This window comes from Cottoperca gobio, chromosome 11 (genome assembly GCF_900634415.1).
Source record: "Cottoperca gobio chromosome 11, fCotGob3.1, whole genome shotgun sequence".
Taxonomy (NCBI): Eukaryota; Metazoa; Chordata; class Actinopteri; order Perciformes; family Bovichtidae; genus Cottoperca; species Cottoperca gobio.
Genome location: NC_041365.1, coordinates 9,657,353 through 9,682,782, shown reverse-complemented (window position 1 = coordinate 9,682,782; position 25,430 = coordinate 9,657,353). Strand labels below are relative to the sequence as shown.

The 25,430-nt window shown below is 39.3% G+C and overlaps 4 protein-coding genes across 6 annotated transcripts; 3 read left to right on the top strand and 1 right to left on the bottom strand.

Annotated features, from left to right (window-relative positions):
* Positions 1–623: 623 nt before the first annotated feature.
* Positions 624–4,297, bottom strand: LOC115015465 (1-phosphatidylinositol phosphodiesterase). Of its 3 annotated transcripts, none has more exons than XM_029442806.1 (4): positions 3,610–4,297; positions 2,884–2,967; positions 1,702–2,272; positions 624–1,380 (listed from the first exon to the last, which is right to left on the bottom strand). In XM_029442806.1, the coding sequence occupies exons 2-4, from the start codon at positions 2,952–2,954 to the stop codon at positions 1,006–1,008; spliced, it is 1,017 nt and encodes a 338-aa protein (XP_029298666.1). In that variant the 5' UTR covers positions 2,955–2,967; positions 3,610–4,297; the 3' UTR covers positions 624–1,005. The 3 variants fall into 3 exon arrangements, with proteins under 3 accessions (XP_029298666.1, XP_029298663.1, XP_029298665.1); XM_029442803.1 differs by having other exon boundaries at positions 3,655–4,297; XM_029442805.1 differs by lacking the exon at positions 3,610–4,297 and having other exon boundaries at positions 2,884–3,531.
* A 2,075-nt stretch (positions 4,298–6,372) lies between these two features.
* On the top strand, positions 6,373–8,578 carry rpz2 (rapunzel 2). Its single transcript, XM_029442820.1, has 2 exons — positions 6,373–6,478; positions 7,551–8,578. Exon 2 carries the CDS (start codon positions 7,604–7,606, stop codon positions 8,288–8,290), a length of 687 nt encoding a protein of 228 aa, XP_029298680.1. The 5' UTR covers positions 6,373–6,478; positions 7,551–7,603; the 3' UTR covers positions 8,291–8,578.
* Positions 8,579–10,034: 1,456 nt separating this feature from the next.
* On the top strand, positions 10,035–18,014 carry krit1 (KRIT1 ankyrin repeat containing). Its single transcript, XM_029442786.1, has 17 exons — positions 10,035–10,360; positions 11,221–11,390; positions 11,923–12,079; positions 12,302–12,394; positions 12,483–12,612; positions 13,111–13,354; positions 13,554–13,669; positions 13,835–13,978; positions 14,056–14,212; positions 14,763–14,870; positions 15,333–15,489; positions 15,717–15,868; positions 16,002–16,168; positions 16,306–16,393; positions 16,480–16,686; positions 17,365–17,481; positions 17,682–18,014. Exons 2-17 carry the CDS (start codon positions 11,289–11,291, stop codon positions 17,769–17,771), a joined length of 2,229 nt encoding a protein of 742 aa, XP_029298646.1. The 5' UTR covers positions 10,035–10,360; positions 11,221–11,288; the 3' UTR covers positions 17,772–18,014.
* A 999-nt stretch (positions 18,015–19,013) lies between these two features.
* cyp51 (cytochrome P450, family 51) lies at positions 19,014–25,239 on the top strand. Its single transcript, XM_029442795.1, has 10 exons — positions 19,014–19,354; positions 19,446–19,544; positions 20,114–20,290; positions 20,441–20,567; positions 20,810–20,984; positions 21,237–21,356; positions 21,510–21,705; positions 24,162–24,257; positions 24,358–24,526; positions 24,744–25,239. Exons 1-10 carry the CDS (start codon positions 19,193–19,195, stop codon positions 24,920–24,922), a joined length of 1,500 nt encoding a protein of 499 aa, XP_029298655.1. The 5' UTR covers positions 19,014–19,192; the 3' UTR covers positions 24,923–25,239.
* The last annotated feature ends 191 nt before the right edge of the window (positions 25,240–25,430 follow it).

Below are 25,430 nucleotides of genomic sequence, written 5' to 3'. Positions count from 1 at the left end.
TAAACAGGTATGGTAGCAGTGATGGCCCATTCCCCGCTTGTTTTCTATCTAGTTTCTAGATTCTTACAAAAAACAGACACCTACATTACCCATAACGCAACACGTTGGCCGACAGTTCAGTCAGAGATCCGGGAGTTATGTTAGTAGCAGCTAACGTAGCCTCGAGCAGAGATGAGGAGCGGGCTCACCTTGTTGTCTTGTTCTTGACGATACTTAAGGAAATTTGTCGCCACAAAAGCTTTATACATGTTTTCACATATGTAGTAGTACTCCCCAGGACCCGTTAACAGCCTTTGATGTGTAAAATCGGTGGTGTTCCCTTTTAATGTGATACATTTGTGGACTGCCACTTTTAATCTGTTGAGTAAAAATTAGTTTTTAAAGGCAACAGTAAACCATGCAAAAAGAATAAAGCCAAGGTGAAATGAGCGATCGGCCTGAGTTGTTGCAGGATGTCAGTGCCAACACAACGCGATGACAAGTGCCTCTGCAGCAGCACTGCCACCCTGTTACAATGAATCACGACCTGAAACACTTACATCCGTCCTGCTTTAAACATAACTCCTGATACAAAACCTGGCAGTGATCTCCGCAAATCCCTCAGCTGTTAGAGTGGAGTTCTTTTTTCTTGGTGGAGCGGTACATTGTTGTTATTTCTTTGGCTTATGTCAGTTTATCAGTTTCCTAATGACCTCATTGGTGATGTATATTCACAAAATGTGTCAAAACAGCAATAATAACACACTTAAGCTTTCACTGCAGTTTATTCTTGCACAAAACCTCACGTTTCCATTTCTGATTTATTTATACTGTAACATTTCATCAGTTTCCAGTATCTTGGTATCTTGCTGAATGACACAATGAGAAGTTTCATCCAAGGTACAATTTAGATCATCAGTAGTAAGGTTACAACAAACTATGGAGCTACTGACAGTATTTGGTGTCCATAGTGATGCTTCATTTTCTAATGTTTCTTGTCATGGTCTACTGTTCCCTAATGCTTAATTAGTCAAATGTTTGCTCATTCCTTTTTCTCAATGAAGAAACTTTATATTTCGAACTTGCCTTGATATGTACAGCGTTAAAGACCGGTCTTCTCTTTATGACCTCTTTCAGTTCGAAGTCAATGATCATTTGAATAATAGGAGAAGCAGGAAAGTCCATGCATATGATTCCAAAGCGCTGGTTCAAGTCCGTCTTGGCTCTCAGGTAGTTGTACAGTTGTGCATTGACGCGCTGGGCGACGACTCTGGGGTACGCAAACACACCAGCTCCACTGCTGTAGGTGAGAAAAATCTGGGCCTTGTTTCCTGCAGATGCAGCCTCCAGGTGCTTATAGACGCTCTGCCATTTCTCCTCCACATGCAGAAGTGTGTGTACCTACAGGGGAACGGAATATGTTTAATAACTCAAAAGCATGAATATGAATTGCTTATGTACTCACAGCCAGGGGTTTGTAATACCCCTTCAAATGTATGTGGCACAGATTTTGATCCTAACCCTTTGACGCCATATTCACTAACCAAGCTGTAGTGGTGGTCTTCTACACACTGCTTGCCCTCAGTTTAAACTTGCAGGCAGGAGGAAGTAATGATACACCTCAAACTCGAACAGCTAAAGCTGGAGTTGGTTTGTGTATGTGTTTGTTGATTTTTTATTGTGACTATTTAATTGAAATGTTTCAATAATATGTTTTCATACCTTCCAGTCATCAGCTATATCCAGGGAGCCATACCGCATCCCCAAGTCTGGCCCAGAAAAGTCTTGCAGGATGATGAGTTTCCCTCGGGCCTCTCCCATGGTCGGCACGAGCCGGCTGTGCCACAGCAGGCCCCAGTGAGCGTAGCGATGGATGTGGTCTACCACAGCACCATAGATGTCATAGGTCTCACTGAACTCCTCCTTCACACGCACCAGCACTGTCTCACTGGGATACTCCCGTAGGAAGTCAGCCACGCCCTGCAGCACTTGGCCAAAGTGCGCCCGCTGATAGGACACCCCGTGATGGATGGTGAGGTTCCCCTTGATGTGACGGACGCGGACGTCGAGGAAGCGGACGCCGGCTTGGAGCTGGGAGGCCAAGCTCCAGGTCTGGCACTCAGCATACACACCGCCAAACAGGGCCATGGTGTTGTGGGTCCCGGGTATGGTGACCTCAGACAGCGGCTGATCATCGGGGATGCTGGCCATCCAGGACGGGTTGAGGAACTCCGGGTAGGGTGTGTCATCATAATCAGGTCTCTGAACGGCTCCGTAACTCAACCCAATGAGTCTGAATACATAAATACATCAGGTTACATAGGAGGATTTTTCGTGTTTTCAGAGAATGTCAAAGGTTTGAGTCTTACCTTCATGATGTGGGTGTTTTAAAGCCCTTTGAGTCTATAACTGGCAAAAATGGTGATAACATTTTTTATTTTAATATGTTTTAAAAACAAATGTCTAAATATAAAGCTATGGTGGGTAAAGTATTTTATAAACATTCTGTTATATATTTGTTGAAATCTGTGTACATGTGTCGCAGGGCTGAAATCATTTCATTCGGCCAGAATAAATTATAATTTCAAAATACCCATAACAAAATATAATGTGATATGAAACATACATTCCCCCTGCTATCTGTTTTTTGAGATTTCTATATGCATGTATTAATGTATTGTACATATTATTCCAAGCTTATAGCCTTTGATTGTTTTAGCTTACTAACAATGTTTTTTTTCTTATTTCTCCTATTCATTGTGTGAGTATTTGTTGACATACTGCCATGTAAAACTTGCTGAGATAAATAAAGTTATATTAAATTAAACTGTATGTGAATGAATATAATGGTATTTTGTGTTAGAATACCGTGTTATCAAAGTAACGCGTTTTCAGATTACTCACCCCACAAACACCATCAGCTTAATTAACATCTTCTGCATTTTCACTGGACCTCCTCTGATGCCGCTCATCATTGATTTATTAGTTCTGAGGATCAGCAGAGGAAAAATACAACTGAGCTCAGCATTTAGTTAAATGTAATATGAATTACAAATTTGGCCAATTTGACTTTACTCGCACTGTATCTTGTTTACATTGATTGTACAATTAATTCAAGTATTTTTAAACATTTTAATTATATGGAGTATTTTCCAGACTAAATGTTGATAGGATACAACTATAGTATATGATGATGTAAAAAACCTCACTTTCTTGTTTGCTCATGTTGTAATACAACTTCAACTTTTGTATCCTTTCCTCAGTTGAGGGACTCATAAATATTATTCAGTCTCTTGTATTGCTGTCACGGCTTTGACCCCAGCACAATAGCGATAAATAATCAAGTAAATCAAGAATTGCTCAATATCTGTAGAGAATAAATGGTAAAAAAATCAACTCTAATTCTTTCCTGGGCTGGCACTCACCTTCCTATTACTAAAAAAGCAACGTTCCCTTCGTTAAAGTACGTCGGCCAATATAAACAAACAAACAAACACACAGTGGAAACAATTCTATCCCGGCCCGAGCTGAGGTTGACCTCAGCTCACCCCTCCAGGCCATTACAATAGCAGGCTTAAACCTTTCTAATCCCAAAACTGAACCAAACTGTCCACTGCTGCTGCGTCAAACCTGCTGATGTGTTGATGTGCTGCTCTCGTCCACTCCGGTTCATACCTGAAACCAGAAGGTGTTCGTCCTCAGTCCGGTCCGTGGTGCCTGGGGACAGAACGAGGGGAGAGATGGAAGAGCTGAGGGGGTCCGAGGCAAAATGATCGAGTTAGTGTGTCGACCTGGGATTTTATTGTGGGAAATACCATAGAGGAGCAGCTGAGCGCTACATTACAGAGCAGGGGTGGGAGCACAGGGGTGTGTTTGTGTGTGAGGGTATTCATCCGAACACGTCCCTCGTTTATTGTGGTTCAGAAACACATCCCATAATCAAGTCAAGGAAGTGGATCTAAAATCCTATGAATGAGTGAATGTAGAGTTGGGCTTCTGGCCAGTTTTAAAGGTTTCTTTAAGTCCATGATGAGGATCTTTGCCTTGTTATAACATTGCCATAGTACCTAGACTTATTTTAAAAGAAGACACTGGATTGAATCTGGTCCGGAGAATGACTTTATTATCATAAGAAAAAGAAAGTGTGTTAGTTACAGCTGAACGCTTTCCCATAGCGTTTCTTATCAGTTAGTGAAAGCTCAAGAATTGGCCCAGTATTGTGTGTGTGTGAATACAAAAGAAAGACTTTCAATAGAGATGTGTAGTTTTGACATTAAAAAATAAATATAGTAAGGTCTATGCAAATAGTTTTCAGGCTCATCACATTAAAAAATGAATTACAAAAAAAAACCACGAAGCAGTATTTTCCAAAATAACAGAAACACACTGAGAATATCAAAATCAATATCACAAGTAGGATGGATATTGTATTCTGTGATGGTGTTATATTAGTAAGTCTTCAAGTTCACATACAGATTCAGTTCTATAATGTGTTTCTTTTTCACTTTGTGTTGATGCTTTTAATGTTTTGGTGAAGCACTGAATTGCCTGGTTGTTGAAATGTGTGATATATAAAACACTTGCCTTGTACATATTTCAAATGGTCTCAAATGATTTCTAGACCAGGTTGAGAAACTGCAGCTCCCTCACAGATCAGATCAACCATCTGCCAAACATCTACTGGATTACATCTCAGAGGTCCTCTACTGTATGAGTGACATCATTATGACAGATGTGCTTAAAATGAATACTTTTGTACGAACATCCCACAGAATAATTCATCACGGAAGTGCCGGGCTAAGAGGGGTCAGGGAAAGTATCTGATCTGTGTGTGTTTGTGTGAATGTAGCAGATGGAAAGATCATCATGTAACAAGATAAAATGCTACATAACAGAAGTGTCCTTGTCCTTGTTGAATAATATTTGGTTAGCTGTTGGATTGTATATCCAGAGAGTTCAAAATAGAAATTCCTGCAGTTTTTCTTAAATAATCAGGCCGAGGGGGAAGTCCAGGTGAACGCTGGGAACTATTCACACTTTCTTTGAACTTTATCAAAGCATTTCTATAAAAGGAAAATAAACTGGAAAACTGTGTTTTTATGTGTGCTTAAAGCTAATGATTCGCTATCCTCTATCTATCCTGTCGTCAGTTACGGTATCAAAACTGTCATTTGAAATGAATAAATTAGATTGTTGTTTGTTTTTAAAGCCTCTAAAGAAGTTGACATAATATGATATGTTAAGGTTAAAGGTCTTAGTGTGCAGGAAGCTTAGCAGGAGTCATGTGTTGCTGCGTGCCTCCATGTAAATCTATATACTACCACCAGATAGCACCAAAGTGATGCATCTTTAAAAACCTGGCTTTAGGTTTTAGCACTTTAGTACATTTAGTAAAGCACTTCCAACTTACCTTGTCTTGTCTGTCATAGCCTATAGAGACAAATGTGTCATTTGTGATATTGGGCTATATAAATACATTTTATTTGCACTTTGTTGTGCATCTTTATTCCCACATAATTTTGCCCAATGTTTCAACATTGTTTTCAAATAAAAAGTTCAACATAAAGGATAAATTTTAATAAAGTGTTATATAAAAAGGTCACACACACACACACACAATGTTGCTGTTAAATGTTTTGACAAATATTTCATGTCCTGTTTTACTTATGTTCCACCTTTCTGTTACATCCCGATTGCATAATTATGGTCATTGTAATAATTTATATTTTAGTTTCAAAGACTATATGAATGGGTGAATGAGCATTATTGTGATTTATATGTACAGGCTACTTGCCATCAAATGCTGATGCACATTTTCATACAATCACTGTGAAAAATGTCCCTTCTCTGTGACAGAAAGAAATGTTGCTGTTGAACATTTCAAATGTAACTTTTAATGCCATCAGCACCGCAAACAAAATTCCATTTATCTGCAATGTATTGGAAAACCTTGGCAAATAAAACAAAATCTATCTGCATGTCTTGATTCCATTATCACAAGTGAGAGGGTTGAACTGACACTTTACACCGTACTGCTCTGTGTGTGTCTTGTTCAAACATATTAGTCTAGACACAAAACGATGGAATATTATCAACTTCGTTTATAAATTCAGTTTGTCTTCACAGTATTACAAGTGATGCTCAGACATAAACGTGATCCTGTTTCCAGGTTATAAAGGGTGACATTGTCTTTCACTTCTGTCTCCTGATACTCTTTGTTATATCTGGTCACCGATACTGGTTAGGAAGGTGGAGGGACCTGTAATTAAATAACACAATGAGAAGGATACTCAGTCCTTCACTGTCTGTGGTTGGAGCTTGCAGCCGCAGAGCATCTGGAGGAACTCCCCTCATCCAATCAGCACAGGGTATGCATGAGTCACTTCCTCATGTTTACGCCCTTATTTGACAGGAAGGGGCTGTCCTTATCTGACAAGAGAGGAAAATGTTGGAAAGGAAAGACAGTCGGCTTCAGTAGACTCCAACAGTTTTATCTCTGGTGAGTAAATATTTGTTGTCTCAGTGCTTTCTAATCTGTGACCTGAAGGATGTTGAAGCTCTGTGCGATAGCTGAGTCAGCTAGGACTGATGAAATGAATAGGATAATTCATGTGTGCGTGTGATGTTGGCAATCAGGAAATAAGAAAAACAGGCTTAAAAACAAACACAGTAACACTTCCTGAGTTAAAGTTAAAGGTGACACTGGAGGTTATTTAAATTGATGAAGTTGATACATCGAATGTTACGGCACGTATCCATTTGTTTATTTATTTTTCAGTCTTGCATGTGTTACTTGGGAGACCACTGTTGTCCCTGATTCCCTGCAGGACAACATTGAGAAGGATGATTAATGTCACAACTATGAGAAAGATGCATAACATTTGGAGGTCATCTGTAATCTGTATGTGCTTTATTATAAACAATATCTTATAAAAATTAAAGAATTCTTAACTGAATGCTTAATTTGGACATTGTGGAAGAACAAATAAGTTTTCTTTTGAGCTGCAAGAATTTGTTGATTGACAGAAATTAATCAACAACTATTGTGATGATAAAGTAATTATTTTTGTAAAGCTAAAATGGCAAAAAAATCAACCGGTTCCACCGTCTTAAATATCTGATGGTCTTTATGATATTAAACTTATATCTTTGGGTTTTAGACTGTTGTTCGGACAAAATAAGCAGTTCAGGCTTTGGGAAGTTGTGATGATCTTTATCGTTCTTCACTATTTTCTGACATTTTATAGACCAAGCAATTAATCAAGAAAATATCCGACAGATTAAATTATGAATATAATCATTATTCCAGTCCTAGTTTTCTCCTCTGCTCACATGTTGGCACTCTGTGTGTCACTACAGACAACCTGAGCTCTTATTGAGACCTGTTGCTGGTAACATTAGACTGTAAGATGACACTTTCTTGCAATATGGCGTTTGTGCTGTAAGTCGTAAGCTTAATTTCTAGGGAAATGCAAGAAGAGACCCTCTGTGACCAATCCTTTATCTAAAACTTTTAGATGTTAAAGATAAATATTTAAACATATAGTGCTTCTTCTTTTTTATATCTCTAGCCTCCAGACTTACTTTGTGTGAATCTTAACGTGGCAGAAGAAAAGCAGCAGTGATGGCTGATGCACAAAAGATCAAGAAAACTGTAACCAAGGTGCTGGGCTGCGTGGAGAAGGTGTCCTCATTCGCCTCCTCCTTCAACCCCATCTTTGGGATTGTCTCCTCCCTGATTGGGGTGGTTCGCAAGGGCCTGATTCAGGAAGAGGGCCACGCTCTAGACAGCGAATTCCAGACGCTCCACACCCAACTGGAGAGCATCTCTGACAAGAACCAACAATGTCTGAGGCGGATCCGCATCGACGAGGTGAACGAAACCTACGGCAAGTATGAGGAGTACATCAAGCACCAGTATGCTGCCTTCAACAACATGCTGGCGCAGGTGAAGAAAGATCCAGACAACTCTCAGAGCTATATGGAGACCTTTGAGAAAATATATGAGAGAGACAAGAGTGACATGAGCCTGGATGTGTACTACCGCGGTGTGATGGGTACCAAGTTGCAGTTTGGAAGATCTCTGCTGAAGGTGTACCTGGACAACTGCGAAGGCAACCGTGAGATCATGGAGCGTCGCTGTTCACACATCACCCACCTGTTCCACATGGGCCTCATCGCCCTCATGGCATACACAGCTGTTACAGAGGACGACGAAGACGAGGTGCGTGACAAGTGGTCCAAGAGGGTGGAGGACATCCAGAAGAAGATGCAGGAGGTGCTCAGTCAGTGCAAAGACAACTCGTCCTGAACATGAAGCTGCAAAGAGAGGACGTCCGGGAACAATCTGCTTTGGACCAAGGACAAAAAGACAAAATATGTTATAATATATATCGAAATAAAACCAAAGCCATGCTTTCATTTAAGCACTTGAGCTGCACCTGATATTCTTATCGCAGCATTTTAGTTATTGTATCGACATTGTATGTTAATTTTTGTTTCAAAGAGACCACTAAATGTTTCAGTTGATTTGTGTTACATGCCAATATAATGTATGCTGAAGTTTTATACAATCTCTTCAATTAAAATGTACATATTATTAGTCGATTTAAGTTGAATATTTGTGAAATTTATTTAATCTACATTGAAACGAACAATACATACATAAAATAGCCATGCCGTACTAGTTAGTCAAATGTGTTATAAGGCTGTGTTTCTGGGCATAGATCTGAACTCAACATGGATTAATACTTTGTATCCATAAAACACACTCAAACTCTTCTAGAAGAAAACAGCTCTTTACCCCAGTTGAATATACCTACATGAATCCTACATGAAACAGAAACTACTTTTAAGATAAACAATAAGCGTGTAAAAACTATTGATTCCAGGTAGGAAGATGATACGCTTATTGTGTTTTTAAAGAGTCTAACAATATGTATAGGGGTATAATAACCAGGGGAAAATGCAGATTAGATTAGCATAAAGACTGCATAAAGCAACAGTTAGCCTAAATATTTCCAATGGTAGCTAAATCTGCCTACGAACACCTCTTAGCCTCACTTAAATGTTGAATCTTATTTATTAAATCTGTACAAAAACCGAATATTTGCTCTTTTATTTATTTTCTGGATCACTTGGTGTCCCCGCCGGTTGCCTGGCTACTGCTGTAGTAGTCAATCGCCAAACCTCTCTTAAAATAGCAAATGGTCGATTTTGCAATGTCTTTTTATAACAATAAAAAAAATATATTTTGTTAGTGAGTTTCAAAGGTGCTGATAGGAGGATATTGTAACCGGTGGACAGAGCCAGGCTAGCATATTTCCCAGTCTTTGTGCTAAACTAAGCTATCTATCTGCTAACTTCACATTTAAATAAGAATGTTAAGAGGACAAATAAATGACTGTCCCAAAAAAATAGTAATTGATTAAATATAATGTCCCTGTAACTGTAAACATGTAGTTCAACTTAAAGGATACATTTTAATAAAGTGTTATATAAAAAGGTCACACACACACACACACACACACACACACCTTTCATTATCAGTTTCAGCGAGAGAGAAACATTTCCTCTTGGTGTTTGGATTCTTGTCATGTCTTTGTTGAAAACACCCGTAGCTGTAAGCATGTACAATTGAGCCCAGGCCAGGCCTATGAGAGGATTCATTAATAATTAAAGAATTTTACCAGTTCAAGTAATTCATACCGGCAGCCACACACTTGGGGACCTTGTCCTTGATTGTAGATAGATATGATAAGGACTCTTTAATTTAGCTTTACTTTAGCTTGAGGATGATTTCTCAAGACACGTTGATAAAACTTGCTTGGCAAGATATTATTTCTCGTAAAAGGTAATTTACAAAGTAATCATCAACTTAATTTACTGTTACCTGAAGCAAGTGCTCTGCTCTTTATGCTCCGGGTTAAAGTCTGATCTGTTATGATGCTGGTTATCGGTGTGCGCACGAATGAACCAAAACGTGGGGACATACCGTACAAGGCCTATACTATATCTTTCTGAAATGTTTTTTTTTTGTTTTTTTAACAGAACAGCTCTTATTATTTTGTTGTTGCAAGAATTTAGCAAGAAAAACAGTGACACTCGCTGTATGTCGTACTTAATGCTGCGCACTGAGTCCCCCTCACCGCCAGAGTCCTCTGTTTTCCGACCGGAGCCGCTGTCATGAAATGTAACGCGGTTCCTCTGTTTGTCTCTGCAGCCCTGCCCCAAAGTTACAGGCCTGCAACTGCTTCACCGCAAATATCTGCTCTGCAAGTTTACTTGGAGCAGTCTCTGTTTAAGTCAACAATTTGAAAGTCCTCGAGAACTGAGGAAAGCAGGTTTTGGTCTGTTTGAGGAAAAGGTCAAGTCGCTTTCGGTAAGTTTCATCTGCTCAACGAGCGGAAAAGTGGTAGTGATGAGTGTAGCATCCCGGCTACAGCTGCTGATTCAGTCCAAAAAGTTGATCGCGTTTGATGTGGACGAGAAAAATGTATCAACACTAGTTTAACCCAGCAGCTAGGGGTATAGTCTAAAATATAGCATACATTATACTTTGTGTGAGAACTGTTTAAAGACAACAGAGTTTGGTTTCCGGGGCGTAACCTCCCTCTGAACTCAATACATCAATATCAAGTATCATATAATATATATAATGCATTACAATCATATGTACCTCAAACGTTGTCTGTTTTGGTTCTTAAAAGCTGCATTACAATTTAGTCCTGCAATTTACACAAGTTACATGAACCTTTAAGGGAAATGAGATCTATATACGAGACCTATTTGGCCAACACTCAGTCCTAGTGTAGATTAGGGCTGCCATTAACAATTACTTTCATTAATCAAAACGATTATTATCTCAATTAATCAACAGATGTATCAGTTAATAAAATGTCAATACAGAGAAAAGCAGCAAATCCTCAGATTTGAGAAACTTAAACTAGAAAATGTATGACATCTTTTCTTGAAATATGACTTAAAACAACAAATTGATGATCAAAATAGTTGCAGATCAATTTTATGTCGAAAAAAAGAATTGATCAATCAAATTGTAATCGGCTTAAATATTTTATAAAGCACCAAAAGACATTCCCAAAGTATCATCACATTTCTGGTATTTTGTATTGATTTTTATTGTCCGAATTGCTCAGCTTTAACCTCAAACTGGATGACAATATTATAATGTATCTCAACATTCGTAATAACGTTTACTCCCCCTGTGATCTTCTGTTTCAGGGATGCCTCTCCACGGCATTTGGCCCTCGTGTAGAAAGTTTTGTCGGGACTGAGAAAGAGTCAGCAGTATGGGCAACGAGGACAGCCTCGAGAATGTGTTTGTTGCCGTCATTCGCCCAAAGAGTCAAGTCAGCCTGAGCTCAAAGGAGTACAGAGCCAAAGCCTATGAGGTAAATGTGCTGAGCCAGACTCTGATTGGCTGCTGGCCTTAACATCAAACCAAAAAAAAGTTATATGAAATCTAAAATGGAAGGGACAAAGAGGACGCTTATGTTTCTTCTGAGGGATATACACTCATTATATTTCAGGAGCTGAATATAGTTAATGTTAGTTTAAAATGTCTATGTGTAGTTACCAGAGTTATTGTCATAAACTAAAACCGAAACTAAATAAATCCTTTAAGAAAAACCGAAACTAGACTTGACATTTCAAGAGCTATTGCTTCACAATTAATGCAATAACAAGAACATGATTTAAATATTAGTAGAGAAAATGCCATTTATCCAAGCTCATTCAATGTGTGGTAGTCAAAGAGTACTCAAATTGATTCCCAAAACTACTGTAAAACTAAAACTTAACCTTTTTGAATAAAATAAAAACTATTTGAAACTACATCTAAACAGGCATTCAAGCAGCCATTTAACACCTTTCCAGTCCAGTATTTTTAACTCTGTTTCCATGATTCCTCTCGTTCCTGTAAAGATCCTGCTGATTGAAGTGCCTTTGGAGGGGAAGGAGAAGAAAAGAAAGAAAGTCCTCCTGGCGACAAAGATCCAAGCAGCAGGAGACAAATCCAAATCTATATTGGATTATGTTGATGAAACAATCCGAACGATATCCAACAACCAAGGCTTCATAGGTGAGTGTGGGAAATTTTCACTCATGAATCATGAATATTTATAATGCAAGACGTGCATCACCAATGCTGACTGTCATTTAAACCAGTGGCTCGCAAACCTTTTGGCTTGTGCCTCTAAAAAGTGAAGGAATGTTCTACTCAGGACTCCTTGTCACAGGCTGCACATGTCTTTGAGTTGACTTCTAAGATTGGGAACCACTGATCCATCATTTTGTTTTTCAGGAAAGCGTGTGGTGCATATGAAGAAATTCCCCCTTGATGGAAACAATGAAGGAAAAGAGGCCTCACTTTTTGTCGTGCCAGTCAGTGTTAAAGGTAAGAATCTGTCTAAATTGATGCCTCGGATATTGTAAAAAAAGAAAAATAGTTTACATGCTGTATTTGAATAAATCCCTCTGAACAGACAACAGCAAGCCTGTGCACAGCGCCGGGAGCCCGAGCTTCTACTGCTTCCAGGACATCATGCGGGTGTGCAGTGAGACCAGCGCTCACTTCTGCTCCATCACCTCCAAGATGCTTCTGGCTTTAGACAAGTGAGGGAATATTTCAAACATTGGCTGCGGTTGAATAGTAAAAAAACTGACGACTTGTGTGTTTTCCTCACCACTTTATATGTGAAGGAGAATTCATAAGGACTTGGCAAAAAGACTTCCAAAAGAATCCAAATGCACTTACACTAGGCTACGTAATTATGCGACTGCAGATGTTTTATTTTTTTTGGAAAGCAACTTTATTTATAACACATAGAAAATGAGACAAACTCAATGTTGTACAATTGAAGTAAGGATTCTTGTAAAAAAAGTGTACAATTAAACAGCGATGGCGGATGTTATTAAAGGCAGAATGTTGGGTTGCTCTAAATGTTGTTTCCGCAAGGAATTGTGGAACGGCATATGCTAAATGAGATAAGAAGGGAAGCATTGACGCACCTGTATTTAGCATTTATTTAGACAATACGACTGCAGCCTCAGTCTTCTCGGATGATGCTTTGGGGAAACAAAGCTTTATCTTTGCCTCTTTGACCTCCACAGATGGTTAGCAGAGCAGCACACCGTGCCTCACGCCATCCCCGCTCTGTTCAGACCAGCGCCCGTTGAGCGAGTGAAGACCAACGTCAGCAACCCGGCCTACAGCAGCGAGGGCAAAGTGAGTGAGGAGGGTCTGCACATGGGCTACACTGCTCTGGAGATCAAGAGCAAGATGATGTCCCTGGAGAAGGCAGACATGTGCATCCTCAACCCGCTCTACGGCTCTGATCTGCAGTACACCAACCGGGTGAGTCAGCTTTTTTCTTTTAAACCAGAAGATGCTTTATAGAAAATGGATGGGGGATGGACATGTTTGATGTTATTTACCAGGGAAGATTTGTTGTTTAAAAGATAAACATTTGCTTTTGTTAGTAATATAAATGTGTCATTGTCTTTGCACTGGGACCTAAATCACCCTCCCTTTGTCATTCCTGCTCCTTCTGCAGGTGGACAAAGTTATAATCAACCCGTACTTTGGGCTCGGAGCACCCGACTACTCCAAGATCCAGATCCCCAAGAGGGAGAAGTGGCAACACGGTCCAAACTGTGTGGCAGAAGACAAGTGAGGAGTTATTCTTCTATTAAACCACATTGTGATTACTGTCAACTTCTGCTCCTCTTTGTGTCTCATTTCTCATTTGGTCATGACATTTGATATTCTTTTTCTTTCCACCGTACACCATGTAGTCTAAAAAAAAGAAATGCTATGAACAAAATGTCTCTGTAGGGAGCGCCAGTGGGTGGAAGACTTCCCCCTGCACCGCAGTGCCTGTGAAGGAGACACGGAGCTGCTGTCTAAGCTGCTGGACAGCGGTTTCTCTGTCAAGCAGCTGGACAGCGACCACTGGGCTCCCGTTCACTACTCCTGCTGGTGGGTCTGACATTTCCTCATTTTGGTTTGTGTTGTTAATGATGAGTTGTGATAAAGTTTTGTTTGGTTGCATGCAGGCACGGTAAAGTCGAGGCGACCAAGCTGTTACTGGAGAAAGGAAACTGTAATCCAAACCTGCTGAACGGCCAGCTCAGCTCCCCTCTGCACTTTGCAGCCAGAGGAGGCCACGCAGAGATAGTGCAACTCTTGCTGCAGCACTCCGAGATCGACCGGGTACGTCTTAACATTTGGCTGTCTTCCTCTCTATTTTCCCCCAAAACTGCTCTGGATTATTTTCAATGGGGCATTATAATGTCAACATGATGTTAATGTCACGACTGCAGCTACTTTCCATTTGGAACAATGTACACTTCTTGATTTGTTATATCAGTAAAGCTTTATACATGTTTTATCTATTGTAGATTAATAGAAAAAGTTATAGTAAAACTTTTTTCCTTAACTATTTTATTTGAACTGAATCTAAATGTGTCATTTTTTCAGTAATGCACATGCAAAAAAACATAAATATCATGATGATTGATACATGAACTGCCTTCTGCCAGTATTGATACAATTATATCAATGACGTGTTCACAGCCTGACGAATTCAATATTTTATGTTCATTGCACTTGTAATAGTGAAATATTGTGAATTGATTTATATAGTAATTGCTTCTTTTCTTTTTTAAACAAAGCATTTATGTATAAAGACGCACTATGTCACAACTCACAATACAATAATAGTGGAACCCATAAATAGTGATATTGACGTTACCACCAACAGCACATAGAAGACCAGCAGAAGAGATCCCCTCTGCAGGTGTGTGAGGAGAACAAACAGAACGAATGGGAGGAGACGGTGAAGCTTCTGCAGCAAACCAGCAGCAAACCTGTGAGTCACACGTCAGACACTCGTCTAATTACTGTATTGGTATTGCGAACATGACACTAAACTGTTCCGCAAGAGTATTTATGCTGATCTCATCCAGCTTCCATTCAGCTTTGGCTGGTCTTATACATTGTGTATATGTGTTTATAGTTTTTATAAGGCTTGCCATATTTTGTCCATAATGAAAGTCTTTTTCAGCAAGACACTGTTCATTGTTATTACTCTATCTAAACACACTCACACCCTAAAGTATACACTTCTTCATACATGCATTTGATGACATTAAGTCAGGCTTTTTTTTGAGAATTGTAAAGAAATTAGTTTCTTCTAAATACTTTTGTGTCAGTTAAGTCTGCTGCTCACTAGATGGTGCTATCTCCTCTAGCGTAGGTGTCTTGCAGATATTTTTTTTTAACAGAACTAAACTGTTTCACTTGGTTTTGTTTATGTACGTGTGTTCCACAGTATGAGAAGGTGCGTATCTACCGCATGGACGGCTCGTATCGCTCCGTGGAGCTAAAGCACGGCAACAACACGACGGTGCAGCAGATCATGGAAGGCATGCGTCTTTCACAGGACACACAGCAGTACTTCACCATCTGGATCTGCTCCGAGAACCTCAGTAAGTTCACTCACAAGACACACGTGTGCTGAAGTCGCTCTTACATTGATCCTGTGGCTATAAAACCAACTGTGACCAAACACCATGACATGCTCAGTCAACTTCAGAGGAATTTATCAAATGTTTTATGTCAGTGACAGTAATACTAAAAGATTCAATAGTATATGGAGATCAATGTATCTTTCAACCTGAGAACATCATGTGTGCAATTACCTTGTTACAACTAGACCTGCAGCTGAAGCCGTACCACAAGCCCCTGCAGCACCTGCGCATCTGGACAGAGATTGTGACGGACCTGACGGTGCTGGATCCTCAAAGGGAAACACCTCAGCTCTTCCTCCGCAGGGACGTCCGGATGCCTCTCGAAGTAGAGAAAAAGGTAGCTCAGTTAATATTGTAAAAGAAGCTGCTTGTTTGTAACCTACAAGGTTTCTAGCCTGCGTAATGCTGGATGGTGACTGACTTGGTTACCGGTGTTAGTCCTCACTATGCTACTCATTGTTTTGTTTCAGGTGGAGGATCCTCTGGCCATCCTCATTCTGTTCGACGAGGCGCGTCACTGCCTCCTGAAGGGCTTCTTTCCTGCTCCGGACAGCAAGCTGATCACACTGGCCAGCCTCCTCCTGCAGATCATCTATGGCAGCTATGAGAGCAAGAAGCACAAGCAAGGGTTCCTCAAGTAAAACACTGTTTGAATTTAGATTTAAGGTTAAATACATATTGCATTGAAACTCATAAATGTTAACATGAACCATTTACGTTCTGTTGAGTTGTTGTATGAAGTAAAAAGCTGCATTTCTGTTTTGTTTTTAACAGTGAGGAAAACCTGAAATCAATTGTGCCGATATCCAAAGTGAAAAGCAAAGCGTACCACTGGACCAACAGGATTCTGCACGAGTACAAAGTACGCTGGAAGTTAAATTCCTCTCGGTCTTTAAATAAAATCCACTGCTGGTGTCATTGACAGGCTGTTCTCTCCTTCTCTGACAGGCGCTGAGCACCAGTGAGGGTGTGAGTAAAGAGATGCACCACCTGCAGCGACTCTTCCTGCAGAACTGCTGGGACATCCCGACTTACGGAGCGGCCTTCTTCACGGGCCAGGTCTACACCAAGGCCAGCGCCAGCAACCACAAAGTCATCCGCGTCTACGTCGGGGTCAACACGAAGGGGCTGCACCTCATGAATATGGAGACCAAGGTATCGCAATCTTTTATCCTGTGTTGTTTTAAACACCAAATGTTACCGGACCTCCAATTTTGCTGGGCAGCAAAACATTGTTCAAATTTTATTTTATATTCTAATTAAGAGCTCAAAGATTGTTAAGTATCAGATATGTCAGGCTTCATTCTGGGAAAATGTGCAGAAACGGAACAACAAAACATCTAGAATGTCTACATTTGGTGTTGCCATTGTTATGAATATTTCACTTCATCAGTATTCTTATATTTTAACTTTATTTAAACATCATATGCCTTCAATGAAGAGTGGAGATAAGCTGATACTGAGTATACAGTATATTATACTGTCATACTGTGTGGAATAAGATGATTTTTCCAATCTTAAAGCTGCATAAAGGGGGAAACTGGTTGTTAAAGGGTTAGACTTAATTGTCTGTAAGAAAGCTGAGATGAAGCTACAAGCGAGAGGCTGGTTTGGATTTTGCACACACGTATATGGGTGATTGATAAGTGAAATTTCATTTTGGGGTGCAATATCTCTTAATGCTTATTGTCCTCATTTAAAACAATTCATACCACAGAACTTGGCTCGTTTGTTTTTAGGAATAATGTAAATGGGTTTTTCTTGAACATTTGTTGTGATGTCTCTCTTCGTGCGTGCTCAGTATGATGATTTGTTAAACCTCTGCACTCCCAGGTCCTTCTCATCAGTTTGGAGTACGGCACATTCATGTGGCAGCTTGGACACGCTGACCAGTACTTCCAGATACACAGTGGTGACAATAAAATGAACTTCATTGTGCACACAAAACAGGTAACTGCTCCAGGACGTTTTCAAAACTATTCAAATGGTTCAAAGTTGTTTTTAATAATATAATTTATACAGTGCATTTATAAAGCTGAATATTTTGACAACCCTTCTCAAGGATTACAGCTCAAGTTTAATATGTTCACATATTGAAAAGGAGTTTAAACTTAAAAACAGTCTCACTTATGTTCATTATTTCCGTACAGGCTGGCCTTATTGTGAAGCTTTTGATGAAGCTGAGTGGACAGATGACACCAAATGATAAAAGCGTGATGGACAAATATGCGTACGGCTGAAAAACGGTTGAGCACAGCTGCCAAATATCCCAGTGCAGGTTCTTCTTACTGACTTTCATTTGACTGCAATAACGCTGGATGAAGAGAAAAGTCGGCCTCTCCACAAACGCCTCATTTTGTATATTTTGCTTACTGATATCTTTCACAACCTCACATTGTGTATTTTTGACGAGTCATATATTTTAACTGAATGTAAATATGTTTATTTAATGTTTTGTTTGAATAAACTCATTTATGAATGAGGATGTATTGTGAATTTGTGTTGAACACTGAATTATTTTCATTATTGGATCATTTGCCGATTATTTTCTAGATTAATCACAAAGTCTATAAAATAAAATAAATAAAAATGATTAATTTTATGGAATATTAGTCTGAAGGAAAATTGTAAAATGACCTGTTGAGGCAAATAGCTTAAACTGAGGGAAGTGAAATAACAATGAATAAGTCAATAGAGATATCACTCCTACATGACTAATGGCTTTAGACTGAAACACTTCATGACACTAGAAACATATTTTTTAGGAAGAAAGATACTCTAGAAATACTACATTAATTAGTTTACCTTGTGGCCATGCCATAAAAAACTATTTAACAGTATATCGTAAATATAGAACATTATGCTTATGCTGTGTGTGTAACATGGTTATTAATTAAATGTACCTAATTTAAAACCTAATATCAAAGTAAAAAGCCCATGTGAAAAAATAAATATGAAGCCTACTCTTTTTTTAGGGTTATTAGCATTGTAAAAAGTATTATTTAACTTCTTATAACTTATACAAATGTCAAACATCTGCTTTTGTTAAGGTAAAAATAAATTGCTATTCTAATTAGACACTGTGCAAATTGGTAATATCTTGAAATTTTAAGCTAACTACATCCTTGTGATTAGCCTCAAATACACTACCAGTTGACAGCAAACTAGCTTATTTTCCGCCAATAAATTATCCATGTCTTGGTAATATTTCGGTATCTCTCTGGGTCGCCGACAATAAGTGTAACTTTTCAACGTGGTTTAAAAAAAGGGAAAACGATTTGTATATTAATTGTCGATGCATCCTTACAATCGATGGCGCAGACCATGTTAGTCCTGCTGGAGTGACATCATATAGCCCGACATCGGTTCAGGTACCAGCAGCCAATCACAGCGGCGGCCGCTTGACGGACACGCAGTCAACAGCCAATAGAAAGCCTCTGTTGGTCAGGCGGGGGCAGGACGAGCATTGACAGGTAGAGACGTTGGAATATTACCAACGGCCCCCAACATCAACATCAGATAACTTGGACATTTATCCGCCGTGGAAACTTTGAATGAGTGGACGTTTATCTTCCTGAGGACAACGCGATTTATTCCAGGTTTTAGTGGGTCTTTGGACCGTTTGTTTTGTGAGAGGACAGATCCAGCGGAGGAAGTTAAAATGTCAATCCACTTTTATGAAATGAGCAGTAGACTGCTCGGGGACACTGTTGGTAAAATAAGCGACAACCTGACCTCGGTGGTGCTGGCAGCTTCTGTCATCACCCTCACTCTGGGATATATTTCTAAATTGCTGCTCAAACAGTCCCCTGACAGTGATCTGGTAAGTTATACAAAAAATGCAGTTCCAAAATCGTTGTTGAAATTCCTTGTATGCTTGTATTCATCATCCACTGATATGTTTCTTTTTGCAGAAATATCCACCTTACATACCCTCCAGCATCCCCTTCCTGGGTCATGCCATTGCATTTGGGAAAAGCCCTATTGAATTTCTTGAAAATGCTTATGAAAAAGTAAGTATTACAGGATAAGTGAAACTTTTAGTCCATTAATCTGCAGCTGTTTTCGTAATAGATCGTTTGCTTGCTAGAAATTCACTGTTCACTTTTAAATGTGAATATTTGTGTTTTTTCTGTGATATTAAAACTTAATTTCTTGAGGTTTTGGATTGTTGTGCGGGCTTTGAGAAATTATATATTAAAAAGAAATATACAAACCAAATTATTCATCACCTGATCAAGAACATACTGAACAGTTTAAATTGTAAAATATTTGTGAGTTGCAGCTCTATGTTGCAGTTTGCACTCGTGCACAGAAAACAATTCTAGTCTTTATCTTATTTTTACCTCTAATCCACAGTGATTTGCACACGCACACACTTGACCTTTCAACCTTGTTCAAATTTTTTTGGCATGTGAAGCTACACTGTCTACTTTTGACACCAGTTGCATCTACATGGTTAATGGCATGCAAGTCTTAGAGCCTAAGAGAAGCTGAAATTATCCATAGTAAAAGCAAACATAGTTTGTCCAGACCCCCCAGCACTGTTTTTAACCCCTGCGTCTCTGCTGTCCACCCACAGTACGGCCCTGTGTTCAGTTTCACCATGGTGGGGAGCACATTCACTTACCTGCTGGGCAGCGAAGCCGCCACACTGATGTTCAACAGCAAGAATGAGGATCTGAATGCTGAGGACGTCTACTCCAGACTGACCACTCCAGTGTTTGGCAAAGGAGTAGCCTATGATGTGCCCAACCCCGTGAGTGAAAACACATCTATTAACAAATCCACATCAGGAAGAAAGAGTCAAATTGATGAAATTGATAAGATCCGACAAGTAAATAATTGCTTTGAAATGAATCACCATATATTGCTGCTATAACACCTACTTTCTCCTAAAATGTTGCAGATCTTTCTGGAACAAAAGAAGATGTTGAAGACCGGACTGAACATCGCACATTTTAAGGACCATGTGAAAATCATCGAAGCGGAGACCATCGAGTATTTTCAGAGATGGGGAGACAGTGGAGAGAGAAGTAAGATCCTTCACTTCACTTGATTTAACATGAGATTTAGAAAATTAACAACTGACATAATTCACTTTTAATCAGACTTCTTCCGGCTTGTTTTGGTCAATTTAGTCCAACGTTTTGTGGAGTTTGTAATGTTTTTACTTTCTTATTGAGTTTTTGGTGCAAAATATGTGTAAACTGATTGTTTGTCAGTCTGATTGCTTTGAGTTGTTGCTGTTGCTGACTGAACTTTTTGCCTGTTTCAGACCTGTTTGAGGCCTTGTCTGAGCTGATCATCCTGACGGCCAGCAGCTGCCTTCATGGGAAGGAGATCCGCAGCATGCTAAATGAGCAAGTGGCCCAGCTCTATGCCGACCTGGACGGAGGATTCAGCCATGCTGCCTGGCTCCTGCCTGGCTGGCTGCCCCTGCCCAGCTTCAGGTAGGACAGCTGGAGGAGCTCAGGACACACACAGAAAGATTCCTGAAAAGAAACTTGAGCGTTACCATATTACAATACAAAAGAAGTCCAAAAATAGTGAAACTGTTAATTCAAAGAAGAAAAGATTTGAAAACAAAATGTTAGACACTTTTACCAATCCCTCCTGATTAGACTGTACGTCATGTGACATTGTATATAGGTTTTTAGTACGTGTAAAAAATAATGACACGGATATAACCTTTTTTTTGTTAGGAAAAGGGACAGAGCTCACAGAGAGATCAAGAACATCTTCTTCAAGGTGATTCAGAAACGCAGGCAATCTGGAGAGAAAGTGGACGACATGCTGCAGACCCTTGTCGATGCCAGCTACAAGTAAGAGAGCTTCAATGTCCGAGCACAAAGAAATGACAGCACGGTTTCGATTCTGAGCTCATACTGCTGGATCACATTCGCTTAAATCTTTTAAATATGATTACGGACCTTTAAACCCCCATTAGTTCTAAAAATTACTATTTCCCTCGTCAGAGACGGACGACCCCTGAATGATAACGAGATTGCGGGGATGCTGATTGGTCTCCTCCTGGCGGGTCAGCACACGTCTTCCACCACCAGCGCCTGGTTGGGTTTCTTCCTGGCCAGGGACAAAGCTCTGCAGGAGAAATGCTACGGCGAGCAGAAGGCTGTGTGTGGAGAAGATCTGCCTCCGCTCGACTTGGATCAGGTAAGACTGATTGCACAGAATATCACAACATACAATATTATCTACAACATTTCTAAAATGGAATTAAAACTCATTACATGGAATACAAAGAAAAAAAGCTTAATTCCTGTAACTTTACAACCTTATACAATCCTGCCAAAAACGGCCTTTTTAACACAATGATGCACAATTTAACTTGGTTACTCCCCAGTAATTTAACTTGGTTACTCCCCAGTAATTTAACTTGGTTACTCCACAGTAATTTAACTTGGTTACTCCCCAGTAATTTAACTTGGTTACTGCACAGTAATTTAACTTGGTTACTCCCCAGTAATTTAACTTGGTTACTGCACAGTAATTTAACTTGGTTACTCCACAGTAATTTAACTTGGTTACTGCACAGTAATTTAACTTGGTTACTCCACAGTAATTTAACTTGGTTACTGCACAGTAATTTAACTTGGTTACTCCACAGTAATTTAACTTGGTTACTGCACAGTAATTTAACTTGGTTACTCCCCAGTAATTTAACTTGGTTACTGCACAGTAATTTAACTTGGTTACTCCCCAGTAATTTAACTTGGTTACTCCCCAGTAATTTAACTTGGTTACTCCTCAGTAATTTAACTTGGTTACTGCACAGTAATTTAACTTGGTTACTCCCCAGTAATTTAACTTGGTTACTCCACAGTAATTTAACTTGGTTACTGCACAGTAATTTAACTTGGTTACTGCACAGTAATTTAACTTGGTTACTCCCCAGTAATTTAACTTGGTTACTGCACAGTAATTTAACTTGGTTACTGCACAGTAATTTAACTTGGTTACTCCACAGTAATTTAACTTGGTTACTCCCCAGTAATTTAACTTGGTTACTCCCCAGTAATTTAACTTGGTTACTGCACAGTAATTTAACTTGGTTACTCCCCAGTAATTTAACTTGGTTACTGCACAGTAATTTAACTTGGTTACTCCCCAGTAATTTAACTTGGTTACTGCACAGTAATTTAACTTGGTTACTCCCCAGTAATTTAACTTGGTTACTCCACAGTAATTTAACTTGGTTACTGCACAGTAATTTAACTTGGTTACTCCCCAGTAAGTTAACTTGGTTACTCCCCAGTAATTTAACTTGGTTACTGCACAGTAATTTAACTTGGTTACTCCCCAGTAATTTAACTTGGTTACTGCACAGTAATTTAACTTGGTTACTCCCCAGTAATTTAACTTGGTTACTGCACAGTAATTTAACTTGGTTACTCCCCAGTAATTTAACTTGGTTACTGCACAGTAATTTAACTTGGTTACTCCCCAGTAATTTAACTTGGTTACTGCACAGTAATTTAACTTGGTTACTCCCCAGTAATTTAACTTGGTTACTCCACAGTAATTTAACTTGGTTACTCCCCAGTAATTTAACTTGGTTACTCCACAGTAATTTAACTTGGTTACTCCACAGTAAGTTAACTTGGTTACTCCACAGTAATTTAACTTGGTTACTGCACAGTAATTTAACTTGGTTACTCCCCAGTAATTTAACTTGGTTAACTTGGTTACGCCACAGTAAGTTAACTTGGTTACTCCACAGTAATTTAACTTGGTTACTCCACAGTAATTTAACTTGGTTACTCCACAGTAATTTAACTTGGTTACTCCACAGTAAGTTAACTTGGTTACGCCACAGTAATTTAACTTGGTTACTCCACAGTAAGTTAACTTGGTTACTCCACAGTAATTTAACTTGGTTACTCCACAGTAATTTAACTTGGTTACGCCACAGTAAGTTAACTTGGTTACTCCACAGTAATTTAACTTGGTTACTCCACAGTAATTTAACTTGGTTACTCCACAGTAATTTAACTTGGTTACTCCACAGTAAGTTAACTTGGTTACGCCACAGTAAGTTAACTTGGTTACTCCACAGTAATTTAACTTGGTTACTCCACAGTAAGTTAACTTGGTTACTCCACACTAACATGGTATTGTGTAATTTCCAATGAAATATTAAGTCACAGTTAAAACAGGTTTGCATCTTGTTGGCTGGTTTTGCACTCTGAGGCTCCTTCTCCTGGTTGTAATGTATAACAAACATTTAAATGTGTGATGTACTCTTAACCAAAATACAGTTTACAAGCTTTTCTTCCCTCGTCATAACCCCTCCCCCCACTTCCCCTACTATTGTAAAGCAGCTTTGAGGTCTTAAAAAGCGCTATATAAATTAAATTTATTATTATTATTATTATTACAAGCTACTGCAGTTACATTTACTGTAGTTAATAACACTGCAATGAATAAAGATCACATTTTCTTAAAGAAATAAACACCAAAAGTCACAGATTCAGAACAAACTGAATAACTATTACTGAGAATTACAGATATGCATCAAATATGTTCTACTGCAGTAAGTAATGGTTCCTTTGGGATGTTCTTTAAGAAACAGTCAGTTAATCCTAATAATGTTTTGTTGTCGTTCTCAGCTGAAAGATCTCAGCTTGTTGGAGCGCTGTTTGAAGGAAACTCTGCGTCTACGCCCACCCATCATGACCATGATGAGGATGGCTCGCTCTCTTCAGGTAAGAACACCGGTTTATTTTTAGTGTTTAACATCAGCAAAAAAAAGAGTTCCCTTTTTTAATTTTGCATAATGTTTTCTTTGGTCCCTTATTCTCTCAGACGGCAGCAGGATACACCATCCCTGTGGGCCACCAGGTCTGCGTCTCCCCGACTGTCAACCAGCGTCTGCAGGACACCTGGGTGGAGAGGATGGAGTTCAGTCCTGACCGCTACCTCAACGACAACCCAGCTGCAGGGGAGAAGTTCGCCTACGTGCCGTTTGGAGCCGGTACGAGAAAATATAATACTTTTCATGAAAGAAGTTTGTTTAATTTGTCGATAATTTACACGATAAATGCGGAGAATCTGATGCAATTCATGTACTTTCACAACTTGTGTTTCAGGTTTTTGAAAAATTAGCTGTATGTTCTAAAACGAGCACACTGATAAGACCATGTACGACACATGCTTGATCAAAACTGTACCTTTTGTTGTCTGCTCTTCAGGACGCCATCGCTGCATCGGGGAGAACTTCGCCTACGTCCAGATCAAAACCATCTGGTCCACTTTACTTCGCCTGTACGACTTTGACCTGGTGGACGGATATTTCCCCACAATCAACTACACTACAATGATTCACACTCCTCACAACCCCGTCATCAGATACAAGAGGAGAACACAGTGAGAGGAGAACACAGTGAGAGGCTCACAGCGAAGACACGAGGAAACATCCTGAGTGTTTGAAGTGAAGCTGTAACTTCCTGGGACTTGAGTTTAGGAACATTTAGATGACTGCACTTCGCTTTGCCTAAATGTCCAACCGTTAAGGTTTTGTGCTTCTTTCTGCCCTTTTTCATAAATAAAGTGTTCTTTAAAAAGGTGAGTTTTACTGGTCAGTAAGTTGAGTTACCGAGCACTGACTATCTTTAGCTGAACGGAGTTACAGTGTTTCAATGCACAGGCTGTGTTGTTCTTAGACCTTGAATAAAACTGTAAAATGTCTTCTCATTACAGAAAATATTGTGCTTATCATGACATATTTTGGTTTATTTGTGTCCTATTTGCGTGTTTTGGTTTTCAAGAAAGCCAATTTTTTATGTTTAATTCCTTCTTTTAATAAAGAACATTTTAAAAATCAGCTCCCACACACTTAATGCCTATGTTTTGGGAAAGCAACCATCATCTTCTAGTCA